Source organism: Liolophura sinensis, chromosome 9 (assembly GCF_032854445.1).
Source record: "Liolophura sinensis isolate JHLJ2023 chromosome 9, CUHK_Ljap_v2, whole genome shotgun sequence".
NCBI lineage: Eukaryota > Metazoa > Mollusca > Polyplacophora > Chitonida > Chitonidae > Liolophura > Liolophura sinensis.
In genome coordinates this window covers 4,868,748-4,881,349 of record NC_088303.1, presented here as the reverse complement: position 1 = coordinate 4,881,349, position 12,602 = coordinate 4,868,748, and the positions used below count along the sequence as shown (strand labels likewise).

Here is a 12,602-nt window from a genome sequence, read left to right as displayed (position 1 = left end):
CATTGCCCCTGACTTTGTGCCATAGTCCCTGACTTTGTGCCATAGTCCCTGTCTTTGTGCCATAGCCCCTGACTTTGTGCCATCGCCCCTGATTTTGTGCCATAGCCCCTGACTTTGTGTGCCATTGCCCCTGACTTTGTGCCATAGCCCCTGACTTTGTGTGCCATAGCCCCTGACTTTGTGTGCCATTGCCCCTGACTTTGTGACATAGCCCCTGAATTTGTGCCATAGCCCCTGACTTTGTGCCATTGCCCCTGAATTTGTGCCATAGCCACTGACTTTATGCCATTGCCCCTGACTTTGTGCCATAGTCCCTGACTTTGTGCCATAGCCCCTGACTTTGTGCCATAGCCTCTGACTTTGTGTGCCATCACCCCTGACTTTGTGTGCCATCGCCCCTGACTTTGTGTGCCATTGCCCCTGAATTTGTGCCATTGCCCCTGACTTTGTGTCACTGCCCCTGACTTTGTGACATAGCCCCTGACTTTGTGCCATAGCCCCTGACTTTGTGTGCCATCCCCCCTGACTTTGTGCCATTGCCCCTGACTTTGTGCCATAGCCCCTGACTTTGTGCCATTGCCCCTGACTTTGTGCCACAGCCCCTGACTTTGTGCCATCGCCCCTGATAGCCCCTGACTTTGTATGCCACTGCGCCTGACTTTATGCCATCGCCCCTGACTTTGTGCCATAGCCCCTGACTTTGTGCCATCGCCCCTGACTTTGTGCCATATCCCGACTTTGTGTTCCATCGCCCCTGACTTTGTGCCATAGCCCCTGAGTTTGTGCCATATCCCGACTTTGTGTTCCATCGCCCCTGACTTTGTGCCATAGCCCCTGACTTTGTGCCATAGCCCCTGACTTTGTGTGCCATTGCCCCTGACTTTGTGTGCTATTGCCCCTGACTTTGTGCCATAGCCCGACAGCCCCTGACTTTGTGTGCCATTGCCCCTGACTTTATGCCATCGACCCTGACTTTGTGCCACAGACCCTGACTTTGTGCCATAGCCCCTGACTTTGTGCCCAACAATTTTTTGAGCTGCGTTGATCCGCATGAATGGCTTGTGAATGTTGCTTTTATTTGGAAGAAATTTTTAAGAAATTAAATGCAAAAACTAGTTTTGTGCAGGGGAGGGAGGCGGGTGTCATCTTAGATAAGATCCCTCTAAAATGACATCTTAAACCACAGGAGTAGAAATCATGTGATATTGAAAACCATGTATTTATAGGCCAGGAGAACAAAGAATTGGAGCATATACAGCGTATATTATACAGACTACAGACATGCTTCTGATACTTGTTGCATCAAAGCTACCTGCACTATTATGTGTAGTTACATGGTCACTCTATAGATAGATACGGCAATATACACATCCCCCACATGCCCTGTGCTGTCCAATGTAAATACTGGATGATACGGGGCAAAGTGTATTACTATGTACAAGTTTTCGATCAAGAGCTGGTTGTTTCCTCTGCGTTTTTAATTTACATGTATTTGATTGTCTGGTTTAGTTTTTCCTAATATTTCCCTCAGGAACATTTTGCTTTAAATACTAGGCCATAATCAGCTTGCTGGTGTTGATCACATACTCAGTTAGCTGGTGTTGATCACATATTCAGTTAGCTGGTGTTGATCACATAATCAGTTAATTGGTGTTGAATCAGTTAACTGGTGTTGATCACATAATCAGTTAGCTGGTGTCGATCACATAATCAGTTAGCTGGTGTTGATCACATAATCAGCTAACTGGTGTTGATCACATAATCAGTTAGCTGGTGTTGATCACATAATCAGCTAACTGGTGTTGATCACATAATCAGTTAACTGGTGTTGATCACATAATCAGTTAGCTGGTGTTGATCACATAATCAGCTAACTGGTGTTGATCACATAATCAGTTAGCTGGCGTTGATCACATAATCAGCTAACTGGTGTTGATCACATAATCAGTTAACTGGTGTTGATCACATAATCAGTTAGCTGGTGTTGATCACATAATCAGCTAACTGGTGTTGATCACATAATCAGTTAACTGGTGTTGATCACATAATCAGTTAGCTGGCGTTGATCACATCTGAGTGAGTGCTTGGGGTTTACTGAACACATCTGAAGATGTACTGTTGTAAGTTTTTCACTGAACTGAAGAAAGACAGATGGGTACCATAGTGAACTGTGGAACAGGAAAGTTTCTGGATTTAGGTGGCTTCCATTCCATCAGCCTCATCAGATAGATGTCACAAAGCAATGTCTACAATGAAAACAATGACAAATGACCAAACAGAATAGTGCATTTTTAAAAGCAAATAGAAATTTGTTAATTTTGGTGCTAAAACTGACATTATTCCAGGAGGATATCTATCTTCCTACTGAATCTTCTCACACCTCTCCAAGTTGAATCAGGTAAAATAGCTTTTCAAATAACTCTAACAATATGAGGCTGATTTCTTTAAACTGTACCAAAAGTTATCAATAAAAGGTTTGTACTAAAATGCTACGTACCGCTGCTTCATCAAATATTTTTTGTCGCCTTTCATCTGTTGACAGAAATAATGACAGTTTATAAGTACCTATAAAGAAAATGGCACACTATTAACAGCATGACATGTCGGTAAAGAGTGAAAAGTATAGATACGAAACCAACATTTTAATTTTAGTTTTACTTCAACATTCAGAAATTAAATACACAACAAATTCAGAAAACAATTAATTTTACAATATGTCATAATATATCCGAAATATACAGCTATACAAAACTGAGTATCCATTTGCAAATAGATTTATGTTCATAGAAACTGCCACATACTGTAAACTTTATTCTCCTTTTATTACACATGTACAAGAGCCTGTCATTAAGATGTACTACAGGCTGTAATATCAGACACAACACTGCAGGCTATAATATCAGACACAGCACAGCAGGCTGTAATATCAGACACAGCACTGTAGGCTGTAATATCAAACACAGCACAGCAGGCTGTAATATCAGACACAGCACTGCAGGCTGTAATATCAGACACAGCACTGCAGGCTGTAATATCAGACAAAGCACTGCAGGCTGTAGTATCATACACAGCACTGCAGGCTGTAATATCAGACACAGCACTGCAGGTTGTAATATCAGACACAGCACTGCAGGCTGTAATATCAGACACAGCACTGTAGGCTGTAATATCAAACACAGCACTACAGGCTGTAATATCAAACACAGCACTACAGGCTGTAATATCAGACACAGCACTGCAGGCTGTAATATCAGACAAAGCACTGCAGGCTGTAGTATCATACACAGCACTGCAGGCTGTAATATCAGACACAGCACTGCAGGCTGTAATATCAGACACAGCACTGCAGGCTGTAATATCAGACACAGCACTGCAGGCTGTAATATCAGACACAGCACTGCAGGCTGCAATATCAGACAAAGCACTGCAGGCTGTAGTATCATACACAGCACTGCAGGCTGTAATATCAGACACATCAGATAAGGCAAACATTAGCTTGAAGTGGTGTGTTTCCTGCTGGTTGGGACAGCTGTGGAGCAGCTCTATTTGTTGTTTTGTTGTTGCTTTTTGTATGTATGAATGTGTGTCACTTTACCTTTCCAACTATGCGATGATTTATCCGGTTTTCTATATACTGATGTACATGTATTTGTTGATTGGACTCTGAAGTACATGTGTCTTATATACTGTTTTCTCTGCGAAGGCCTTGGGGAAGAAGACTTTCATTATGAGCTACTTTCAATAAATATAGATATTTTTGTTATTATTATAATTATTATTATTATACAGATTGCATGGGCTCACCATTTATCAGAGTTTCCAAGTACTCCTTCACATGAGTATTCCTGTGGACTTCTGACTGGTAAACATTACTCTGAGTGAAAAACAAAGAAACAAAATTACACACTTAACACAGAAATATTAACTATGTTTATCAGAAATTTTGGTACAGTTTCTTTTAGCTTTCTACATGTTAAAGTTTTAGATGAGATTTGTGGTCATCCAGAAACGTCTTTTCAAGGAACATGGCAGAGATCACTATAAAAATGTAGACAGATCTGAAGCTATGTTATATAGTGAAGGTCAACTTTTGTATGGAACTTCTCACGGTTTGCTATTTACTGCTCAATATTGTCGGGTCACATTAATTTCTCAACATTTTTATGTAGCCATTCATCAGAATTAACTGTTGAGTAAGACGGGGGAATGTAATCTTACTGTACACGAACCTTCATAACACTTATTCCAAGGTATGTAAACTTTGACTTCTCAACCTGACTATGGTCGTGGGTTTCCCTGGGGCTGCGCCCGGTTTTCTCCCACTGTAACTGTGGCTGCTATCGTATCGTAAAGTCAAATATTCTTGAGTACGGCATAAAACACCATTCAAATAAATAAATAAATTCAAACTGACTAAAAAATAACTGTACTTATCAAGGATTCCTACCTTGAGTAAAGTCAGCGCCATGTCAACAGGAATAATGGCTGAGTCCTGAAGCGCCACAAGGATTGTGATGAAAACCGGAGAAAAATGCTGCCTCATCAACTGTAAATGACACAGAGATTCAGTTAGGTTTGAAAACAATGAGTTAGCACATGACATGTAGTGACTAGAGTTTAGGCAAATGGCTGACTTAAAACAGAACTCCAAACACTGCATTGTGTGCTCACATGTAGGCACAATTTTTTTGGCTAGATGTCTCCACAGTATACGATGATTTGGAAGGGCTAATGAACAATTCATACATTCAATATACACCACAAGACTCTGATCTGTACGCCATAGAACAGATGTATGAAATGATTTCAGCCTCAATGTGTTAATAGTACTTACTCAGTGTTCTTGCATGCTTGACTGGTTTAAAAACTGAACAAGATCAATAGAGTTTTAGGTCTCACAGGTGGTTCATCAACAAAAATTTCTACCCTTGACCATTTTGGTATTACATAAAAAGTTGATCAAAGACTATAAATCTCATGTTTTACTCCCTTCAGTGCGCGTAAAAAATGCAATTCATGTTTGTGCACGTGTTACCATTCTTAACGTTTCTTGAGACAAATCTTTTTATTTACCCTAAAAATACCACACAAGTGCAATGTAAATGGAATACCCCTTTCACGTGACTGTGCTTACATGAATGCAAAAATCTAAGCTCAATACATTTTGGACATTTTCAGATAACATCTCCAACATTTACCTCTGACATTTAATAAAACATTGATTCCAATACACAAGATTACCTCATGCAGGGACTCAACAATAAAATTTCCCCTCTGCAGTATTTTGCTTTACAAGTATGTGAGGCCTGAGATACCACCTTTAACATTTACCTTAACATTCTGTTAACCTGTATGCATGTAGTACACCCATGTCTATGCTCAGGGCATGTCATTAGCTCTGACTGTACTTTGTACTGCTGAGCTTAAAAGATTTGTCACATGACTCCATCCTATTTCCCAAATTTCATCAAAATATAAAGGTATGTAAGACAGATATGGAAACTCCAGAGAAGAAAAGGCCTTACTTGGGACAAGGGAGATAACTCCATGGTGCCTGTGTGGAGAAGTTGTGGATTTTCTACACACATTCGGATGACATCAGCCTGCAACATAAATCATGAATGTGTAACACTGCTTTTAAATAATCATACTCACATTTCTCATTTTTCTTTTAATGATTTACTTGCCACTTACTATGTAAATATTACATAGCAATTTTCTGCAAAGCAGAGTGACACAATAACAGCTGGTATATGTTGATCAGGTTTATATTAAATTCATTTAATTTCAGTTTGAGAATCTACACATCTAGCCATCTGTCATCATTTCATTCATTTGCATGTTTTAGAGTTACACTCACCTTTGAGACAGTACTTAATGCAGACAGAGCTTTGTCAGGTTCACACAGCCTCAGGTTAAGGACAGCTGAACACAGCAAATCAGTACACCTATCAATACAGCAAAAATAGAGAGACATAGACTGGCTACTCAAGCCTGTACCACACACAGCAAATCAGTACACCTATCAATACTGCAAAAATAGAGAGACATAGACTGGCTACTCAAGCCTGTACCACACACAGCAAATCAGTACACCTATCAATACAGCAAAAACAGAGAGACACAGACTGGTTACTCAAGCTGGTACCAAACACAACAAATCAGTACACCTATCAATACTGCAAAAACAGAGAGACATAGACTGGTTACTCAAGCCTGTACCACACACAGCAAATCAGTACACCTATCAATATCACAAAAATAGAGACACAGACTGGCTACTCAAGCCTGTACCACACACAGCAAATCAGTACACCTATCAATATCACAAAAATAGAGACACAGACTGGCTACTCAAGCTGGTACCACACACAGCAAAATGTTATCACCTTGCAATAGAAATGGACACAATCACAAGATTTAGAACAAATAACTGCTTGCAGAATGTCCAAATCTAGAGCAACTGAAGAATGAAAAAAGTATTTTTGTAAGTAACTGTCGGTAAACATCAGGGCTAGCTGACATCATCGATGAATATACTGTACAGGTTTTTCCACTCTCTTGTACAATAAAGGGTAATCAGCATGAGGCAAGTAAAGAAAAACTTACAAACTTTCTGCATAGAAATAAAAACTAATGTGGTACTACTGACTGAACTTTTCAACAAAATAAATCCTGTTGACAAAAACACATAATCTAAAATCAGAATTTTTCATCTGGTAAAAGTCAAGAAAATTGTGTCTCTTCCATAAACAACAATTTAGTCTAATTTACCGTTTGTGTGCATGATGTAGGATATCTAACTCTCTGTCAAGAATGAGTGTCAAAGTTTCAAATCTGTCTTTTATACCAACGGGTGTTCTGCAGTGCAGCCATCTGTTGTCCACAGTCTTCTCCTGTTATTGTATAAGATCATCAAAGTATCCTTTGTGAATATATTCATTCAGTATTGTTATTATAAACCTTTATAACTGTTTAATGCAATGCTGTATTGAAAATGTGCATCATTCATCTATCTTTGTTTCTAGGACGTTGTGACATTACTATTGTTGTGAGTATTTCATGTACTAACAAAAAAATAAGCTATTGTGTTTTGAGTAACTTATACCCGGTCCAAATTTGTGCAGTTTGTTTCTGGTCGATCAACTTCATGTAGTTAATCTGATAACTTTCAGTAGATCAAAAACCTTTGCAGGGCATAAAATCTATTACTGTACAAGGCTCATGTCACTACTCTGTACAATACAATACTTCAACACCAAATGTATATCATAGATTTCACATTATTTTTAGGAAGTACCTGTGTTTCTTCTCAACATTAGCACTGTCACGTATGTTATCCTCTACTAGTGAAATGGCTTTAGCTGAAAATGCAAATGAGTAAGGTGCATGAGTAAGGTCAAATGGCACTGAAGAGAGTGAATAACAAGCATATTCAGAGAAATTTATACCACCAGCTTGGGTTCAGGTTTCACAAAGTGAACCTCCACATAAAATGTCTTCAAAATTGGTCAACATATTGGAAGAGTTACTGCACAGAAACCCAAGGAATGTGTAGCCTCGCATTTGCTGAAATGGGGGGAGAATAGACACATACACAGAAGACAACAGCTCTATGTAATTGTAACTTTACATACAAGGATGGCTGACTATTAACACAGTTTGTTATGGGGGGAGAATCACCAAAGTTGCTACAAAAAAAGAAACAAAATATCACTCAAAGCTAAGAACTGCAAACTCTCATTGTTTCATCAGCAAAAAAAATATTTATGGTGAAAAGACAAGACATGATTTAACTATAAACAATAAACTCCAATGTAAGGTTGTTGATTTTCAGAATACAAAGACAACTTACCAGTATCAAAGTTTTGGTATTTGCCGAACATAATTACTTTGGAGAGGTTGGAAGGATCAGCCTCCGCATAGCACTTGAGGATTATGTCACAGTACTCCTGTCAAAGACAATATTATAATACAGAAGATTGGACAGGGCAGTCGAAGGAGACTCAGTGTAGTGCTTGAGGATTGTGTCACAGTACTCTTGTCAAAGACAATATTATAATACAGAAGATTGGACAGGACAGGGGAAGGAGACTCAGTGTAGTGCTTGAGGATTGTGTCACAGTACTCCTGTCAAAGACAATATTGTCATACAGAAGATTGGACAGGGCAGTCGAAGGAGACTCAGTGTAGTGCTTGAGGATTGTGTCACAGTACTCCTGTCAAAGACAATATTATGACACAGAAGATTGGACAGGACAGGGGAAGGAGACTCAGTGTAGTGCTTGAGGATTGTGTCACAGTACTCTTGTCAAAGACAATATTGTCATACAGAAGATTGGACAGGACAGGACAGGGGAAGGAAACTCAGTGTAGTGCTTGAGGATTGTGTCACAGTACTCCTCTCAAAGACAATATTATGATACAGAAGATTGGACAGGACAGGGGAAGGAGACTCAGTGTAGTACTTGAGGATTGTGTCACAGTATTCCTCTCAAAGACAATATTATGATACCGAAGACTGGACAGGACAGGGGAAGGGGACTCAGTGTAGTACTTGAGGATTGTGTCACAGTACTCCTGTCAAAGACAGTATTATGATACAGAAGATTGGACAGGACAGGGGAAGGAGACTCAGTGTAGTGCTTGAGGATTGTGTCACAGTACTCCTGTCAAAGACAATATTATAATACAGAAGATTGGACAGGACAGGGGAAGGAGACTCAGTGTAGTACTTGAGGATTGTGTCACAGTACTCCTGTCAAAGACAATATTATGATACAGAAGATTGGACAGGACAGGGGAAGGAGACTCAGAGTATAACTTGAGGATTGTGTCACAGTACTCCTGTCAAAGACAATATTATGATACAGAAGATTGGACAGGACAGGGGAAGGAGACTCAGTGTAGTACTTGAGGATTGTGTCACAGTACTCTTGTCAAAGACAATATTGTCATACAGAAGATTGGACAGGACAGGGGAAGGAGACTCAGTGTAGTGCTTGAGGATTGTGTCACAGTACTCCTGTCAAAGACAATATTATGATACAGAAGATTGGACAGGACAGGGGAAGGAGACTCAGTGTAGTGCTTGAGGATTGTGTCACAGTACTCCTGTCAAAGACAATATTATGATACAGAAGATTGGACAGGACAGGGGAAGGAGACTCAGTGTAGTGCTTGAGGATTGTGTCACAGTACTCCTGTCAAAGACAATATTATGATACAGAAGATTGGACAGGACAGGGGAAGGAGACTCAGTGTAGTGCTTGAGGATTGTGTCACAGTACTCCTGTCAAAGACAATATTATGATACAGAAGATTGGACAGGACAGGGGAAGGAGACTCAGTGTAGTGCTTGAGGATCGTGTCACAGTACTCCTGTCAAAGACAATATTATGATACAGAAGATTGGACAGGACAGGGGAAGGAGACTCAGTGTAGTGCTTGAGGATTGTGTCACAGTACTCCTGTCAAAGACAATATTATGATACAGAAGATTGGACAGGACAGGGGAAGGAGACTCAGTGTAGTGCTTGAGGATCGTGTCACAGTACTCCTGTCAAAGACAATATTGTCACACAGGGGATGAGAGAGGTTTAAAGGGTCTGCCTCAATTAGCACAAAATAACAAGAGCCTGGTTTTTGATTCCTGGCAATTGTAGCAAACCTTATCAACAGGAGTTGTCTGACACACAGTATTTGCTTGTTTATTTGTTGAATCAGGATTTAACCTCACATTCAACATTCTTCCAGTCATGTCCTGGCCGTTTCTCCTTGTAGCAGGTCAGACCCATTGCAAACATACTTACAGTGCTGCCACACTGAAACACCATGTTGAAGACACCAAAATAACAATACACCATGTTGGAGACACCAAATAACAATACACCAATCATAGCTTTAGCTAGTGGGGTGTCTCAGTGTCTTTGAGATGGCCTATTCTGACAAAACAAAGGAAATAGGAGAAAATTGGAAATGAGACGACGTGATTTTAAAGGCTGCCTAAATCTATGACACCAAGACCCATTATACTGACACTGGACTAAACAGTGCTAGGTGCATGTAACTTACAAGGAGGGCCTCAAAGGCTGCCTAAATCTACGACACCAAGTCCCATTATACTGACACTGGACTGAACAGTGCTAGGTGCATGTAACTTACAAGGAGGGCCTCAAAGGCTGCCTAAATCTACGACACCAAGTCCCATTATACTGACACTGGACTGAACAGTGCTAGGTGCATGTAACTTACAAGGAGGGCCTCAAAGGCTGCCTAAATCTATGACACCAAGTCCCATTATACTGACGCATTGCTCATGTGGAACAGAATAGCTGAGGAATGAGCAAAGCTCATGTGGAACAGAACGGTTGAGGAATGAGGGTAAGCTCATGTGGAACAGAACGGTTGAAGAATGAGGGTACCCCCATGTGGAACAGAACGGTTGAGGAATGAGGGTAACCTCATGTGGAACAGAACGGTTGAGGAATGAGGGTACGCTCATGTGGAACAGAACAGTTGAGGAATGAGGGTAAGCTCATGTGGAACAGAACGGTTGAGGAATGAGGGTAAGCTCATGTGGAACAGAACGGTTGAGGAATGAGGGTAACCTCATGTGGAACAGAGCGGTTGAGGAATGAGGGTACGCTCATGTGGAACAGAATGGTTGAGGAATGAGGGTAAGTTCATGTGGAACAGAACGGTTGAGGAATGAGGGTACGCTCATGTGGAACAGAACGGTTGAGGAATGAGGGTACGCTCATGTGGAACAGAACGGTCGGGGAATGAGGGTAACCTCATGTGGAACAGAACGGTTGAGGAATGAGGGTAAGCTCATGTGGAACAGAACAGTTGAGGAATGAGGGTAACCTCATGTGGAACAGAACGGTTGAGGAATGAGGGTACGCTCATGTGGAACAGAACGGTTGAGGAATGAGGGTAAGCTCATGTGGAACAGAACGGTTGAGGAATGAGGGTACGCTCATGTGGAACAGAACGGTCGGGGAATGAGGGTAAGCTCATGTGGAACAGAACGGTTGAGGAATGAGGGTAAGCTCATGTGGAACAGAACGGTTGAGGAATGAGGGTAAGCTCATGTGGAACAGAACGGTTGAGGAATGAGGGTGCGCTCATGTGGAACAGAACGGTTGAGGAATGAGGGTAAGCTCATGTGGAACAGAATGGGTGAGGAATGAAGGTAAGTTCATGTGGAATAGAATGATTGAGGAATGAGGGTAACCTCATGTGGAACAGCACAGTTAAGAAACCAAGGTAAGCTTATGTAGAACAGAATGGGTGAGGAATGAAGGTAAGTTCATGTGGAACAGAACGGTTGAGGAAGAAGGGTAAGCTCATGTATAACAGAACAGTTGAAATCATGGAGTTATTTAAGTTATTTTGCAGGAGGCCTAATAAGATATAAATTATTTTATAAGCAGAAAAAGTATGGTACTAAATGCAAATGTTTATGTCTGTGTCACGTTGGTGTATCATATTAAAATTTTCAGCTCTGACTTTAAAGATTCTCACGGAAACCATAAATATGGAGTCCCTAGTTGAACATGCATATCCCATGTAGATTTTATCATTCAACATATATTTCAAACTTACTGTTTTTATTTCTCGCTCTGATTTGTCTTCAAACAGAATATAGTTCAGGTAATTCATCAGTCCTTGTCCAAAGCCATCTATAGAAGTCTGAAACAAATAATTTGGCAAACTTATCGTACAATGTGGTATATGTACCAAACAGCTTTGTCCAGCATTATACAAATGCTACAAATGCTGACCACATGTCATTGTCAGGACACTTATATCTGCTTACGATACTTTGTAAATTCCACTTCTTTTTGTACATGCAGTACAAACTTTATCCGCTATTTATTTAAATCATTTACTTTCTATTTTTTCCATTATTTTTTTCATTACTTTTGACTTTACCTTATTATTCTTTCATTTAACTAATATTATTATCATATTCATTATTATTATTGTATGTACTGTATGGTGTTGGAGCCTGTTTTTGTTGGCTCTGCAAGACAATAGCCAAACACATGCATATCTGTACATGTATGTCATGTCTGGTCTCCTCATGTAAGGTCCATGGTTTGCTCATTTTTAGAATCCAGAATAAGGTAGAATGATACTTCGTACACGTGCATAACACCTGCCCCTGAGCTACCTTTTGATAACGCGGTCAGCTACATGCGCGTAACACCTGCCCCTGAGCTACCTTTTGATAACGCGGTCAGCTACAGGTGTGTATGACCTGCCTCTGAGCCACCTTTTGATAACGCGGTCAGCTACACGTGCGTAACACCTGCCTCTGAGCTACCTTTTGATAACGCGGTCAGCTACAGGTGTGTAAGACCTGCCTCTGAGCCACCTTTTGATAACGCGGTCAGCTACAGGTGTGTAACACCTGCCTCTGAGCCACCTTTTGATAACGCGGTCAGCTACACGTGTGTAACACCTGCCTCTGAGCTACCTTTTGATAACGCGGTCAGCTACATGTGCATAACACCTGCCTCTGAGCTACCTTTTGATAATGCGGTCAGCTACAGGTGCGTAACACCTGCCTCTGAGCTACCTTTTGATAATGC

The 12,602-nt window shown here is 40.7% G+C and overlaps 1 protein-coding gene across 4 annotated transcripts in view; it reads right to left on the bottom strand.

Annotated features, from left to right (window-relative positions):
* LOC135474821 (BLOC-2 complex member HPS3-like) overlaps window positions 1-12,602 on the bottom strand; it is a 44,304-nt gene that overhangs the window by 15,741 nt on the left and 15,961 nt on the right. For all 4 annotated transcript variants that reach the window (XM_064754421.1, XM_064754424.1, XM_064754423.1 and 1 more), the window contains exons 11-19: window positions 11,611-11,697; window positions 7,856-7,952; window positions 7,301-7,364; window positions 5,861-5,948; window positions 5,526-5,603; window positions 4,448-4,546; window positions 3,805-3,874; window positions 2,498-2,532; window positions 2,160-2,246 (exon numbers count right to left, since the gene is read on the bottom strand). In XM_064754421.1, the coding sequence (XP_064610491.1) occupies window positions 2,160-2,246; window positions 2,498-2,532; window positions 3,805-3,874; window positions 4,448-4,546; window positions 5,526-5,603; window positions 5,861-5,948; window positions 7,301-7,364; window positions 7,856-7,952; window positions 11,611-11,697 (705 nt within the window). The remainder of the gene's footprint in view (window positions 1-2,159; window positions 2,247-2,497; window positions 2,533-3,804; window positions 3,875-4,447; window positions 4,547-5,525; window positions 5,604-5,860; window positions 5,949-7,300; window positions 7,365-7,855; window positions 7,953-11,610; window positions 11,698-12,602) is intronic.